Below are 16481 nucleotides of genomic sequence, written 5' to 3' on the forward strand. Positions count from 1 at the left end.
CAGCAGAGGTGTGACCTTTGGACTTGCAGGATGTGATCGCTCCCAGCGAGAAATCCAGAAATGCAAGACTGTGAAAAATATCTGTCAAGCAGCCAGAACAACAGACACAAACGTGCATACACATAAAATAGTGAAGTCTGACTATCTAATAGCAGTTTAAACATTTTGGAGATTCTCTTTAGGTCAACAGGGTCACGCTACTCAAAGTGCAAAATGCTCCCACTTATCAACAGTTTTAAGATAACAAAAATAGAGAAGTTTAAAAAAAAAATGCTTTTTTTATGTTCATTACAAGAACGGCTCCCCTGCTACACTAGTTTAGTTGGAGAGCTGAGCTGTTTTTCTGTGATGTGTTCTTTTGCTGTTGAACAACTGATGGGTTAGCTCAGTTTCAAAGACTGCTAAAATAAAAGTAAAATGCAAATTGGCATGTTAACATATTGAACATAAATAAATGAAATAGAATATTGTTTTATTTGTTCAACCTTTTGAGCACTGCTTCTGTGTACAGTGGTCCGTTGCTATGATGCGGTTCACTTTTCGCGGCCTCGCTGTTTTGCGTATTTTATTTTTGCATGCTTTTTGTTTTGTTTTTGTTTACAGCACGTCCTGATCGGCTGTAGACCATTGTCAATCAATCTCCTACATGCCATGTCTCCAGCTTGTCAAATTTACATAAATCTTCGATCGCTAGCAGTGTAACTCTGAAGTGCTGTACTTTATGTTTGTAAATGTTTTGCACCTTCAAAGGCACCTACAGTAGCACCCAAAAGGCAGAGGAGGATGCTAACCATCGCCGAAAAGATTGGACTTCTGGACATGCTAAAGGAAGGTAGAAGTTACCGTAAGCGAAACAAAACAGTCAGATAAGTCCAACTTTACTCAACTCATTCTTCTTGCTTCCTCTGCTCCCGTACCATTGATTCATTAATGTTGAATTCTGTGGCAGCTGCTCTATTCCCATCTTCTGGACCTGAAAACAAGGTTTGATCTTTGGTTTTATTCTATGATACTGGAAATATTTTTCTACTAAGATTTGAACTTTGAGGGTGTTTAAACAAGAGAGAAAAGTGTGAAAATGTTCATGCCTGTCTGAGAAAAGTGTACAAAGTGTGTAGTGAGGGGTTTTACAGCCTTAAAACATCTATAATAATTGTAAAAAATAAAGTTGGCTACTTCGCAGATTTCACCTATCGCAGGTTATTTTTAGAACATAAACGAGGGACCTCTGTATACCTGTTACTTGTATTACACTTTTGATTGGTGTAAGAAAGTCAGTGAAAGTTTTTTTGAAGAAACAGAAAAAAAATCTAAATTGGCATCCATGAATAAAGTTATTATCTCTAAATTTTGACTTAATATCTCAAAATTAGAGTAAGGGGCTTGAAAATGTGTCCTACAGATGGCAAATTTTTATCTATTTTTTTCCAGTCCCATGAAAATCAAAACATTCCCACAGGCAGAAAAAGCTTCCATAGACAGTCACATCAAGTGAAAGAGTCAAATGTTTCTGATGTTTGCCGAAAATTATGAATGTAGAGGTGATGCAAACAGTGAAAATCAGAGCATTTCAACTACACTACTTTTTTGATGAGTTCATACTCCGATATGACTGACAGCTGCCAGCAGGTAGATCCAGTCTTGCAACAAGCAAGCAAAGGTTGGTCACCTGTAATAAACAGCACTTGTGATTTTTAGCCCAGTCTGTTCTTTAAAAAATAATGTGTGTGTGACCGAAATATCTATGAACGTCACCTCTCTGAGATGAGATACACAGATTAAAGGAAAAAAAGAGCTTAAACTAATTTAACCCCTTTAAAATTTTAAGCACAGTCTAGATCAGCAAACCATTTCCCAGGGTCCCTCAATGTTGAGTTTTCACGCACCAACATCAGTAATTATAAATAATTAAACAATCGCACACCACAGCAGGCAAGCATGCATTAGTATGCACCACCATGATGATCTTATGTTTTCCATTTCCTCTGATATTGCCTTGATGACGCTCTTTTATATATATATATATGTAAAAATGAAATTGAAAACAAAATAAAATCTATCATAAGAAGAAAAATGTAAGTGTGCTTTATTTAACAAAAAGTAATAGATTGTAACAGCACCAGCAGTCTGTAACATACTGAAGAATCTGAAGTACTCGGAGCATTGCAGTGCCTCGTACATGAACACTGTGTCTTTGTATAGCTGGCTGTGGCTTCTTTTACTGAGGTAAGAAATGTCCAAGTTTGTTACGGATCCGAGGAACCAAGTGAACAAGACACAGCTGAATCCTTTCTTCAAGGTTAAGCAGCCTGATTGGGGTCAGAGTTGGTGAATACATCAAATGCTGACAAGCAGCTGGTTAATAGAGGACATGGCTAGCTAAAAAGGCCTGTTAGTTGACTTTACAACCCCATCACTAGACGGAGGCTTTGTTTGCTTTAAAATCACATCTAAATATACACAGTTTTACATCTCTACGTTTACACATGCATGTAAATCTGGCAGGTCTTGATGCATGCACAATCATCCAGCTACGTAAATCCCAAAAGGTTGATTGAGTTCATGTGGACGTAACGTTTTCACGTATCCAGTGACTACAGTCCGAGACAGATTAAGTCACACTTGAACGAGTACCGAAACCTTTCTCCCACTGAAAACGCTACGGCCACATGAACTCAATCAACCTTTTGGGAAAAATCTGGCATGTTTTTATGTGGGCTCAAATATTTCATTTAAACTGTGCAAAAGTTTGACTTTTTCCTATACGTCTATCTACCAAAATGTCTCATTTCTATGGGATTATTGTCCATCTCTCAGGTTAGAGATGACTCTAGGTTATTCTCAGTAAATCATCTTATTCAATTCTAACATGAAACTAGTTTTCCAAGTCTTTAAACTCTGCTCAGAAAACCTATTTGTCAAATTTAAAATGATTGTTACTTTTTTGGCTTTAAGCTGCCAACTTTCCTTTAAATTTAAGTTTACGGGGCAGTTAATTGAACCGTTTGCTTGTGTAGACAAGTTGAAACATGAATCACTACTGTTCGTTAACATTTTACCTATTTAAGTTAACCTTTAAATGTCTCATGTTAGGCCATCCCTCTCCCCGAGGCATCCCCACCAAACTCTAAACTGATCTAAACTGTGTGCTTTCAACTGCATCAACATATGGAAAGTAGGTCTTTACTTAAAAGCAGTCGTGAGGCGTCTGTGTAGCCTTTTTTTTTTTTTTGCAGGGATGCTGTTTTCATCACGCTCTGATGGCCGTCAAATGTTTAGACTTGCAGTGACAGCTTCGCCCTGAGACCAGCGTGACCTCTGACCTTTGAGGAATGGACAAGCCTGGTAACAAAAACAGAAGCCTTTTGTGTGGGTCAAAGGGAAAACATCTGCTGTGCTGAAGACACAGAGAGAAGGAGGGGAGGGGGATTAACTCCCAGGTATTCATCATTTGGTCTTTTCAGTCACCTCAGATGAGAGGTGCTTGGTGGGAACGTGCAGAAAGCCACTGTACATTCCATCATTACAAGCGAAACCCCCCCCTTCCTCCCGATAATTTCCCGTCTGCCTCATGGCTCAGCAGGAAAAAAGTGATTAAAAAACATAGATAAATACAATATATATGAGGGGGAAATTTCTTTGATATGAATGCTCCAGTCTTTCTTATCACATAACCGCAGGAGGTGCTGGCCACAGCTATTCTTTCATTTTTTATTTTTTTTTCTAAATTAAATTTGAGCCAGAATAAATGATCTGAGAGGATGGCACATCACAGGGCCTGTTGAGAAAATTCATTTCAGCAATTCTGTCTTTGATATCATCGCGCATTGTCGTGATAAATGAACGTCTGAATTTTTTAACCCCGCCGACGCGGTGCAGTGCCATTTAAATTCAGCTCAAGCTGGAGCGCAGACAACAAGAGCAGGTATTTCCACTTTCTTTGTGCACAAACTCTGCACATGCCGTTATTTAGCACCACCTTGTTTATTTGCCTTTCCGCGGTCTGATGATTGATGAAGGCATGTACCACCTCTTTCCTTAAGTAAGCCACCCAATACTGCACATGTTCAACATAACTGCGCAATGTGCACATGAAACATCTCAAATCCTATGGTGTGATTCTGGGTGTCATCCAGGAGTTTTCATTAGGAAATAAGTTTGGGGGTTTTTTTGGGTTTTTTTTGTTGGGGCAGATAAAACAGTATGCCAGGTAGGTGGTCCAGGAAGCACTGGAGTAAAAAAGAAACATGTAAATTAGATGCCTTTCCAAATATTTGGTATTAAAGTGAAAGCTGGACATTTTAGGGAATTATCGAGCAGTTGCCAGGCAACCAGCGGAGCCTCCAGGAAGTTAGTGCTCCCAGCCGACACATAACACAAACCCCCTCCTGGTAAAACTGCAAATTGTTTATACACTTTGGTGTGTATGCATTAGAAAAATGAGATGTAACAATTTAATTTGTGACTGTTGAGAGCTGAGATGAGAACAGCCGTCGAAGTTTCATATCTGTCACATGAAGGCACAGACAGGGCAATGTTAGCCTAGCTTAGCATAAAAGCTGAAATCAGATCTGGATGTTCACAGGGACCAGCACGAAGACAGGAAGCTACTTCAGAAGTAGCTTTGTTTACATTTTTACATTTTATCTTTATCACATCTCTTCACTGGGCAGAAGAAAATCCATCAACACAATTAAAAAGAAAATTAACCGCTCGTACACTGAACCCACTTTATTTCTGTGGCATTTAAGTAGAAAGTAGATTATGTTAAAAGTGAGCCTTTTTTGCTATTGGCTGGATTATGTTACCTGTGGTCATAAGCAAGCCAACTTGTATCAAGACTATATGCTACACAAGAAAGCAAATCAGATTATTTTTCAGATTTTGCCTTGAACTTAAGAAAGTGTGAGGGAACAAGCATTTGCAACATTAAAACTATCTGCCTAAAGTTGTGCACATTTTTCCTGTGCTACAAGATGGTTCTGACACACGTGAACATGGACACGGGACCTCTTGGGGTGTTCTGTGGTGTGTGGATCCTCTGTGTTTGCGCTGGGAATTCCAGTCTGCTCTCAAGTGAAACTGGAGATGGAAAATTTTGATTTGGGTGGGATATGGAGAATGTGGAGGCCAGCTCATCATCACAGACAGAATAAAAGATGACATAGCTTCTAGGTTTGAAAAAAAAGTCAGTGTGCCTTAAAAGCCTTAAACCTGCATTCTCTCCAATGGCCAGCAGGAGGCGATTCCTTTGGATGCAAGTCAAATTCCGCTTGTATAAGAGTCTTTGGCCCTCACCTTTTTTTGGTCTATGACATTATTAAACATTTCCTTGATTGGTTATGAGCTGAATATTCTATTCAACATGATGTCAAACTAACAGTTAAGTCAATTTTGTGAATTTGGATCATTCTACGAGTCAGAATGAACGATAATCAGAGCACTTTGAATCATAAGCATAGAGTGTCCTCAGTCTGTATTTCAAATCACATTCAGTTTCAAAACACTGACAACAAAAATCCCCAGCTTGAGGCTTAATAACAGTACTTCACACGTCAGCTGGTAACATCAGGACAGCAGTCATAAAACCATTTTTAGACAGGTGCTATGAAACTAAGTAACATCTCCATCAGTGATACACACAGCTGCTACACATTCAGATGTTCACATTTTTTTGGAGCACATTTTAAAAATTCAGCAGCACGTGCTGTATGAAAGAGTCAGTCCATCAAATATTAACTAAAAATCTGATCTAAATAACAAAAGCTGTTAATTAGTAAAACACAAATTTGTCCACAGCATTACAAAGAATTTATAATTCTGTGTTCAGCTCTTTAAATTGTCCTCATGTGTTGCAGTATTTTCACTGCTTTACTGTTCACGTCTGTTTTCTTCTCATCCACCTCTGATTTTGTGGCTAAATTTTGGACATATGTTTTGCTGTGAAATTGCAGCTTTTCAAATACTTTTTTTTTTGTATATATGGAATGCTTTTTAAGAAATATCCATCCATTCGCTTCCGCTTATCCTTCTCAAGGTCACGGGGGGTGCTGGAGCCGATCCCAGCTGTCATAGGGCGAGATGCACCCTGGACAGGTCGCCAGTCTGTTGCAGGGCTAACACTGCAATCAATTAACCTATCCTTGCATGTCTTTGGATGGTGGGAGAAAGCCGGAGTACCCCACGCAAACACAGGGAGAACATGCAAACTCCACACAGAAAGACCCCATGCCTGATGGTGGAATTGAACACAGGACCTTCTTGCTGTGCGGCAACAGTGCTAACCACCGTGCCACCGTGCTGCCCTTTATAAGAAATATATCTTTTTATAAGCAGGCAGTCTGCCCACTTTCAGAATTTTTTTTTTTTGCACGTTAAAATCTGCAGCAATATTTGAACATGAATATCTCAAAACCTATTAAAGATAAAAGACTGAAATTTTTATTGTCCGTTCTTACCATAAAAATGACTCAGGACCTGTAATCTGGAATAGACAAAAGAATATCTGTGTTTGGGAAAAGTAAATATAAAATAAATAAATAAATAAATCAAGCCATCCTGTAAAATCCCATATTTGAGCACACATTGATTTAAAAAAAAAATCACTAGTGTCAACTTCAGGACGTTATATTGTTGTATGTCACAAAAATACTGAAGGAAACATGCAGAATACTTTTAAACATGTTAGTCAAAAAATGAAAAAACATGCAATTTTTATCAAAATGTTAGGCTATATTGAGCAAATATGACAAGTTGTGACAAGATAGTCCTGCCTGGACAGAACAACATTCTCAAAGTTTTCTATTGGCACTCCAATTACAGCCAAGAAAATAATTTTGTTAAATAGGTGCATATTTTTCATTCATGCACATTGCCTTAGAGGAGTATAATAATCCAGGCAAAGCTTAAAAAGACTTTCCTGACGCTTGGAGCTGCTACACACACATGCATTCAGCCACTACATTTCCAAGTAGATCTGTGGCTGTAGTAGTGTTTATGTTCCTCTAAGTGGCAGTGTGTCCCATGACGATTACTGTATGTGACTGTCTTCTTGCTGCGCCATCAGGACAAACGTTACCTAAATGATTATCTCTTAAGATATGTCATTACTGATTACCAGCCTGCTGCAGGTAAATGTATTAGAAATCTGTCAGTTTTGGTACATTGTACACTGTAGAGGCCTGTGCTTAATGTTACTGTTTAATACATGAGCTGATTTCTTGACTTGACAAATTTGATATGTTTTAAAAATATGTAGGAAACTATAAAAGAATCCCATAATGGTAAACTGTGTGTAATATTTCACCCACACTAAAACGAAACTTTCACATTCATAAGATCTAAAGAATGTTTTCTTTATATATGTGTAAGAATTATTTATATGTGCTCATATTGTAGCACCAAGGTTTACTTTAACCACTTCCAAATGTTTTGTTGCTCATTTGCAGAAGCAGTAATTCTGCATTTTAAGCGAACATGCAAGCAGCCCTCAGTGGATTTTGTGTGGGTGTATGCCCTCTCCAGTTTCAAGAAACACGAGCATAATGGAGGTCTTCGAGTTTCAAGGAAAATAAAAAGCACAATGCAATACCTTCTCTTTGGTCTCTCCAAACACCCCCTCCTGCCACATCAATTTGAAAGAAAAAACCGCTGGTGAATGACAGCGTGCAGCTTTTTTATAGTGTCTGGCTGAATTCTGATATTTTTATTTTTCAATAAAATAACTAAAAAATCCTGTTGAAGGGAAATATTTTCTTCCCGCCACAAGCCTGAAGTGTAATCTGGCACAAACATTTCAAGCTCTGTGTTTCTGTTAAAGGTGCTTAACCTCAGCTGCAGGAGCAGATGCTGCACACCTACATTAGCTGCTGCTGTGTGGGAGGGGTACACATTTGGCTTGTTCTCACATGAGGTGCTAGAAATTGCGGCTGTTTCACACTCACATGGGCAGCTGTTGATGACAGTTTTGAGGCTGAGAAATAAACAGAATTTGGTTTAAATAAACTGTTTTTGCAGTAACGTCTGCATTTTCTAACAAAAAGACCTTAAGCGGCCTCTTAAAATCATCGTTAATCATGACTTTAAACTTTTTTTTTTAAATCATGCAGTCAAGTGAAATATAATTGTTATGCTTAGATGGCAGGTCTCTCTTGGAAAATGAGGAAATGAGAATTTTTAATCTCAATGAGATTTTTTACCTGTATAAACAAAAGACTAATAATAATTTTAAAAAAAGATTGCTCAGTTATGTCAAAAAGGTTTTTCTTGGTTGTTGTTATTTTTACAACTGCATGAAGATCCAAATGTCTACCATGTTCTGAGACAATTCAATTAAAATACTTCTTTTTTAAATTACCAATATTAATGGCATAAAATCTCTCAGATAGATAAGGACTTTATTAAGTGCACACTGCAGATAAAATGGTCTTTATTATAAATATAACATTATCTACAAGAAATATTTTCTTGATTGTTAACGGTCAACTCAAACACTTAATATTTGATTTATAGTCTTTGTGATGGGAGTCCTGCTGGGAAAGACGCACCCAAAGCAAAGAAATCACACAAAACTGGACCCTATGAGCCCTTCCTGTTATTTATGTCACAAAGGAACCTGAAATTCACATGCAAGGAGATTTGCTCATGTTCAGTGGCAAAAAATGGTGTTGAACCACATTTTAGTGGCTCATCACCATCACCACTGGAGTCCGACTTCACTCCGGGCTTCACGTGTTTAGCGTACGCTGGAAGTAAAACATAGCTCTCTGTGCTGCTCGACCAGGTCGGCATCACCATGATTCCAAAAATAAAAATAAAATGGAAACCGGACCCACCATCTAGATATTAAAAAAAAACAAGCAAACCACTTCAACCTCAATTAAAACACCCTTATTATTTGTGTAATCTGTATCCTGTGTTTGTTGAGTCTTTTCTGTAGATTCTTGGCAGCTTTGGACATCAGCAATTCCTCTGCAGTGTGCCACTTCCTGTCAACCATGTCAACAATAGCGTTCAGGACAAAAGTTGGGATTCTCACTCTTACATTTCATTTTAAATCGCGCGTGTGTGTGTGCCTTAGTGCATGTTTGTGTTATGACAGAGGGAAGTGTGCTGACGTCATTGTGTTGGACTGAGACTCGAAGCATCAAAGAGCCACAGAATAAGACTCTTAGAGGAGCATCAGGAGCCATTGTCCTCCTTGTCAGCTGTGTGATGGAAATCACTGTTTATGATCCCATGAAAGATGGATTTGGCAGATTTACAGGGAAGCTCCACACATTCAGTCCAGTGAGGTCCTCGGAGCCCATTGGTATTTGGGGTTTTTCAGCAGGCCTTAAATTCTGACTCAACCAATTGCAATGAGGTGCAGTTCGCAAATTACAGTAAGAGAATTTATTTAGTTTTTCCCAAGAAAACATCTGGCTCATAAAGCATGCAGAGAGGTCATCGTGTGTTTGATAAACTCTGCATAGGTGTGGGCGGCCAACGGAGGGAGGAGACTGGGAACAGGACCATTCCCATTATAGGAAATGTGTGGCCAAAGGTGTTTATAAACCCTTGCCCAAGTTTACAACCAGCACACAATCGTTTCTATTCTCTTGTAGCACAACTGCAAAGAGGAATCTGGTCAGGATCTGCAGCATATTGGGCTTCACTGGAAGACTTTACAAGAAATGGGGTGTGAAATCAGCCGGACAGTCTGAAATAATTCAGCATTATCATCTGTCTCCTGGTAACTCTCAGATCTTGGACTTGCTTTAAGCCCTTCGTTTTGTTTTGTTTTTGGTTTTTGTTTTGATTTTTTTTACTCTGTTTTAGAGCACCCATGTACAGCAGCGGCTATTCCCAGGTCTCCAAGCACAGCCCACAGGCTAAAAAAAAGATGCAGTACCGCTCCAGCAGCAAGAGTTGCGGCTACTACATGCGCATCGTCTTCTTCTTCTCCTCGCTCATTCAGTCTCTTATCATAGTTAGCCTCGTGCTCTTTCTTGTCTATGGTAAGACGCAGGACTCTACATGCCAAGAACGCACGCAGGACCTTGAGGAGCGCTTCAGTCAGCTATCCTTGGAGAATGTGGCTCTCAAGAAGCAGAGGACAAACTTGACCAATTTCCTCAATGTCACCCTGACTGCGAAGGCTCGGCTCGACTCTGACCTGACAATACTGCGTCAGTACACCAATATGTCAATTCTGTATTTCCACGAATGCGATCAGAAGCAGGTGAGGAACTGAGCTTTTTACAATACCGATATCTTTCTTCTATGTCTACCTTCTTATGTGTTATCTAATTTAATTTATGAAGCTTTCATCTTTTTAATAAGTAAAATTACAGATGACAGGAAAAGATGATCAATACACCTGCAATACTTTAGCCAAGTTGATGCAAAATAATAATATACTTAATAATATTTCATTTGTGCTTCACAGCTTGATGAACTTCACATTAACAATAAATCCACAGGTTCAAACATACAAACTGTCAAATATACGGTCTTACATTCACTCCTGCATGCATGCTTACGCACACACATCAGAAAAACAAGAATAAAAAAAGCTATAAAAATGAGCTTTCATCATTCATTCAAAGCAAACCACATATTCAGCCAGGCTGAGGGTGGCTGTTCCAGAGTCTAGGAGCCACAACTTCGAATGGCTTTGTACCAACTGAGCATTGTTTAAATGCAACAGCTTACCTAAGTATTGCTGACCATTTCCATCTCTTTATGGCCAAGCTGTACCTATCTTCTGATGGTCAAATCAGAGCTCTACATTGATATTAATGAAATTTGAAAATTAATTCTGAATTTCTCAGTGAATGGCAGCAAGATTAAATGTAATATTTGAGTGCTGGCGAGTTTTTTGTTTGCACCAGTTGGAGACAGGCTAAGGAGGACACAGAGGTGTACATTCAGTGATTTACGATAATCTGGACAGGGGGCGGCACGACAGAGTGACTGACCTCCTCAGAGAAGCTGTCAGGTCCAAACACCAGAACCTCAATTTTGCTGGCATTAGGATGCAAGAAATCGAAAGATATCAAATTAGTAATGGCAGTGAGGTATTTACCCAAGGTGGTTATACACGTTAAAAGGTGAAAGTCTATGATAGTTGTACCTGTATTTGAGTTTATGGGCCATGCTGAGGGTTAGGTAAATGTTTGTAGATAAATTATATGAACCCCAGTGGTTAGGGTGAAGATGGTCCTGGTAAAAAAAAAAGCTCCAAGAAGTTACGCATAAATTTGTCCACAAAGGGAATGTGTCCATTCCTGCTGTATAAAAGTTGGCAGAGACCGCTGAACTTCACACCACCAAAACTGGAGATGAATCAAAATGATCATAGATCCATAGAACTTTAGCTCAAATATTTCTTGCGACTGGCAAACCTGAAGTTTTAAAAATGTGTTTTTTCACTCTGTTTTAGAACAAATCCCTAACACTCTGTTTTGTTTTGTTTGTATTAATGTCAACAGCTACAGCTCAATACTGAGCTGCTCTCATGCAGACTCTTACGATCCTCCCCATGCCCCATGTCAAGTAAATATGATATGTCTTCAGTGCAAGCCCCAAAATAAATACATTAATGCATTTCATGCAGCTGTGACTTACTTTGTATGTTGTTTTTCTTTTCTATTTTTTTAAAGCTACAAATTTTAATACTTGTAACTGTGGGGTGATGGTCGAAGAACTGAAAGCTAGGTTTCAGCTTGTGAGTTCCAACTTCACCCAGTCAGTGCAAGCCATGAAGATGGAAATGGAGGAGATTGCCAAAGAAAGGGACAACCTCAACTTGGAGACCATCAAGCTGAGGAGGGATATCGCCACAAAAGAAAAGCAGCTGCAGATCTACGAGAAAACATCCAAAGATGAGTTTTCCCAGTCCTTGGGTTCGGTCTACAATGTTTCCAGGGCTTTTCTGCACAAGATCGATTCGCTCTTCCCTGCACACATTGCCTTCCAGATCACCTGTCCGAAACAGAGGGAACACCTGGAACAGATCCGCTCCAACTGCACCAACCTGTCCAGAGAGGTGGAAGACAAGCTCCAGCGTTACATGAACACCGTGGGAAATCATGTGGCAGGCATCCAGCATGAGAACATCCGCTTGAAGGCTGAAAACTGGCGATTCTCTGAAGACTACCGCTCGTGCAGCAAGGAGCGCGCAGGCATGGTTGAGCAACACAAACAGAACCTAGACAAACTTCAGCAGAAGCACGATCAGGACCAGGAGAGACTCCTGAGGGAAAAGAAGAGGCTAAGCGGAGAGAAAGAGGTCTTAGAAAGCACCGTCAATTATAAAACTAAAGAGATTGAGAGCCTTAAGCAGCAAATCGAAATTCTCAACAAGTCCAAGGTAAGGAAAAACACTCAAGACTGATCGATATGCTACACAAGCCCCGCATTTTGAGCTTTTTTGTGTTCTTAAATATCCAAGTTATGTAAAAACTTGGATATTTCAGGAAAAAAAAAACCCACTTAGTCATCAAAAACCTAATTTAATTTTCAACTGAGTCCTTCATCCTTCCAAAGCTTTTCTCAGGGGTACTCAATGACAACTGCAGACAGAGATTCATGCTATTATGAAAAGTGATCCCATGCAATTTGTCTTTGTCTGTATATTTTGTTGTAGATTTTCCTATAAAACTATTGATAAGTGCAATGATCTGCATTTATTGATACAGCAACTAGCTGATTTTGTGCAAAAACGTTAGCACTGCTGTTAATGACAGCCTCTGCAGTACAGAGCAAGTGCAGGAATGCTAACATAGAAAAAAGCCCATGCCTCACCTCTTTGAGATAATGAGGTGTTATATAAGGTGGATGAGATCAAAGCAGCATGACTGGTTGTTGGAAATGATCCAGCCTCAACTCCAGCAAGTGCAGAAGATGAGGGGGGAGCAGGGTATTGTCCGCCAGTAAAAAACTAGAGGGCAAAGAGGTGAAAGCAGGCAAATGTTTCTGCCTTTCGTGTTAAGTGTCTGCTATGGTCTGAGGAGAAAATTTGAACCTAGATGTGAAGCTTAGTGCAGTTTTGTGATTACTGAGGAAAAATTGAGTTTTTTCTTAAAGCAGAACTTGATTTCATTGTTTTGATATTTTCTCTTGATTCACGTGTTTTGTTGTGTTATACATGAATGAAAATTGAAGGCTCTATTTTCTCTCATGTTTAAACGGACCATTTTTTATTTTTCAGACAGGGTTTGGATTTCCTGGAGCCCTGGCCCATCAGCCAGGCACACCAGTACAGAATCGCTGGGGTGTCGGCTCTAATTCTCCAAGCTCTACCAGTTTCGGTCAGCAGGGTAAGACAGGGTCAACTGGACTGTTAGGCCAAGGTTCTAGCTCACTTGGATCATTCAATAAACCTGCATCAACTCTACTGGGTGCAACTGGAGCAAGCTCCTCAAATACACCCTTGTCCACTGGGTCAAGAGTCAGCTCTCCTGGGTCAGGACTTAACAATCCAAATCTTAGCTCAGGTGGAATAGGCTCAAATAACCCATTATTGAGTGGGAGAGGCTCTTCTTCCATCGGGTCTTCCTCTGGGTCATCAGTGTCTACTCCTAACCTCAGCTCAAATTCGTTTTCCTTGAATAAGCAAACTTCAAATACAAGAAGCTCTGGCTTAGGATTAGGTTCATCATCCTCCTCTTCCTCCTCCTCCTCCTCCTCATCATCATCATCAACAAGTAAAACTACCTTTGGGCTTCCTTGGTTTGGGAGCAGTAACTCAGGTCAAAGTAAAACACCAAGTATACCAGGGAAAGGAACATCAAGTGGTACCAGTACTGGAGCTGGATCGCCATTTGGTGCAGGAAAACCCAATGGAATGACAGGTACACCCCTTGAGCATAAATAAATACATTTGTTTTACTCTTATTTATTATTCTCACTGTCAAACATCTAAATTTATATGATTAATAACTCATGGCGAGGTCATGATAAATCACTATTTTCTTATCTTTTAACAAATAGGCAACATCGCTCAGCACATACAAAATCTACAACGCCTGATCAACCCGCCTGGCCCACAGTAAGTATTGTATTTATTCTCTGAGGATTATGAGTTATTGCAAGTGTTGTAAGTTGCTGATTGCTGAGTCCTCCTACATGACCAGGAGGTGAGCAACCAAGATGGCGCACGGGTTCATCTTGAGCCCCTGAAGGTTCTTACCGATGTTGCTAAGTGAACGCCTAGCAACAGGCTAAAATGACCTCATTTAAGCATTTCTCCACCTATCTATCTGCGTCTGCATCCACAAAAGCTGAATGGCACATGATATATTATTGCATCATCGTGTTACCTAGCAACCACGTAGAAATAGGTTAAAATGACCCTTTTTATGCATTTATAAACATTATAAAAGCATTGCATCATTTTCCTTTCACGGTCAGCAGGCCAAATAATACTGTAGAATAGGCATGTACTGGTATTGTTATTATACTAATGTTCAAAAAAAAGAAAAGTGCAGGTTCTTAAAGAAAGGCGCAGGGCAATAAAATATGACACTAAATGATGTAAATGACCATTATTAATGCAGGATTATTTAAAAAAAATAGTTAAAATCAACATCAGCCATCACTTATGTTTTACTTAATGCTGAAAAGTGTGCTGATTAAAGAAGCAATGACTTTGACTAGTTGAATGTCAGCCTTTTGGGTTTGATTATAGAATCATAAAGACATACAACAGGGTATAATACTCTGTTCACAAACCTGTCTAGCTCTTACTAAATTAAGTTGCCAGCTGAAGACCTGCAAGTCACTCAAACTAGAAACACTAGTGGGTTATTTGTGCACCAAATAAAATTGAAGAAGCAATGCAATTGCTTACGTGCGTGAATGAGGCAACAACCTGGTTATTTCTAAATAGTTTATATCAAAATTTTCTAGAAGACCCTTGTGTATTACACAGATTATCACCAAAGTTATCCTTTAACAAAATGTTGCAGGTTTGATGCACTTCCACTTTATATACAATTACCAAATTTTTGTCTTTCTTTCTTTCTTTCTTTCTTTCTTTCTTTCTTTCTTTCTTTCTTTCTTTCTTTCTTTCTTTCTTTCTTTCTTTCTTTCTTTCTTTCTTTCTTTCTTTCTTTCTTTCTTTCTTTCTTTCTTTCAACAGAGAGAAACAAGAAGTCTCCAGAATGCTGGGTTAACCATATCATTTTTATAATCTGTTGTTATCTGTTACACATGGCTTCTCATATTGAGTTCTCACATTGTCTATACATAAAAGTACTGTATAATACGCTCTGCTTACGACAGGTAATGTTTCAGTATGCATGTATGAAATACATTCCAATAACTTGCACTTTTACATTTAAAATGTGAAGCTTTGTCATGCGTGTATGAATAATGGCATCTAGTATTTAGTATATAGTATTTTTACACTGTAAATACAAAGATAAAAATAAAGGTTTTGTTTAAGCCTAAGCATGTAAACTGTGCCTCTAGTCTCCATTTCTCTGTCTCCTTGTCTTGTTCTTTATAAACAAAGCTATTTAAAATATTATCCCATTCAGATCCGGAAAGAACTGTTTGTTTCTGTGTGCGTCACCTATTGTGTAACTAATTGTCTGCAGCTGACTCCCAAGCCCCTCCTGTGACAGCTTATTGGCAACACGGTTTAATCCTTCCAACATGTTTATGTTTACCTGCCAACTTGTTAGTATGGAGGCAGAGAAAAATGGTAGGAATCTTTTGACAAGCACTTAAAAACAGTGCGTAACCTCCTTACGGCAGAGAACACGGATATCCATAATCTAAATAAGATCTTAAAATACCTCTCATTGAAAAAGAAAAAAAACAGGTGGGAAAAGACGGAGCAATCGCTACATGATGAGTGGTCTGACCACACCTTAAACAACCTTAGACATAGCAATCAGATTTTATCTTCTTTCTCCGATCACAGCCTGAATATTAATACAACAGCTTTAATACAGACAAAAAGATAAACAAAGCTACTGGTCTTGGATTCGTTTCATACAAAGGTTCATTTTATTTGGACCCCAACAGTGTGGAGCCAACATGGTCCAGTGGGGAAAAAACATCTTGAGAACAGACAAACATCCTGTTCAAAGAACTGTGAAAGGATGGGGACATGCTGTTAATTCAAGAATCAAAAGGGTATTTGTATTGGTGCCAATTAAATACAGCACTTAGGCTTGGGCGAGAGGGATAGGATATCCTTTGTTTAACAGTAGTGTTTTCCACATTTAGGATGTGAAATGCAGGAGCGCCAATCAGGGTATTAAAGGTCAGATGGTTGGATGCTACTGGGAGTCTCTTTATTGGATGCGATGGGACACAGGATGTGTTAAAACAACTTACTGGAAAATTATCTTGATGATGCTGGTCTGAGCAAGTCTGTTTCCTGTCATGTCATCTCATTTTCCTGCCCCGTACATCATTTGTGTATTTTATGTGCACAGTTCACCACTGAGCATTGTCTGACTGACACAGTGGTCAATAACAAC

General features: G+C 39.1%; 1 protein-coding gene across 2 annotated transcripts; it reads left to right on the forward strand.

Moving 5' to 3' along the window:
* The first annotated feature begins 9593 nt into the window (after window positions 1-9593).
* On the forward strand, window positions 9594-15439 carry plvapa (plasmalemma vesicle associated protein a). Of its 2 annotated transcripts, XM_085390135.1 has the most exons (7): window positions 9594-9733; window positions 9820-10222; window positions 11475-11538; window positions 11646-12355; window positions 13196-13838; window positions 13978-14035; window positions 15128-15439. In XM_085390135.1, exons 2-7 carry the CDS (start codon window positions 9827-9829, stop codon window positions 15159-15161), a joined length of 1905 nt encoding a protein of 634 aa, XP_085246261.1. In that variant the 5' UTR covers window positions 9594-9733; window positions 9820-9826; the 3' UTR covers window positions 15162-15439. The 2 variants fall into 2 exon arrangements, with proteins under 2 accessions (XP_085246261.1, XP_085246260.1); XM_085390134.1 differs by having other exon boundaries at window positions 9594-10222.
* The last annotated feature ends 1042 nt before the right edge of the window (window positions 15440-16481 follow it).

This window comes from Rhamphochromis longiceps, linkage group LG18 (assembly GCF_057381845.1).
Source record: "Rhamphochromis longiceps isolate RC_006_pf linkage group LG18, R_longiceps_female_GT1.1, whole genome shotgun sequence".
NCBI classification, from domain to species: domain Eukaryota; kingdom Metazoa; phylum Chordata; class Actinopteri; order Cichliformes; family Cichlidae; genus Rhamphochromis; species Rhamphochromis longiceps.

Excerpts from the sequence above, each read along its gene's own strand:
- plvapa (XM_085390134.1), top strand. The coding sequence starts at position 9,827 with ATGTACAGCAGCGGCTATTCCCAGGTCTCCAAGCACAGCCCACAGGCT. Across the intron at positions 10,223-11,474 it reads ACGAATGCGATCAGAAGCAG|CTACAGCTCAATACTGAGCT; the intron begins GTGAGGAACTGA and ends TAATGTCAACAG. Across the intron at positions 12,356-13,195 it reads AAATTCTCAACAAGTCCAAG|ACAGGGTTTGGATTTCCTGG; the intron begins GTAAGGAAAAAC and ends TTTATTTTTCAG.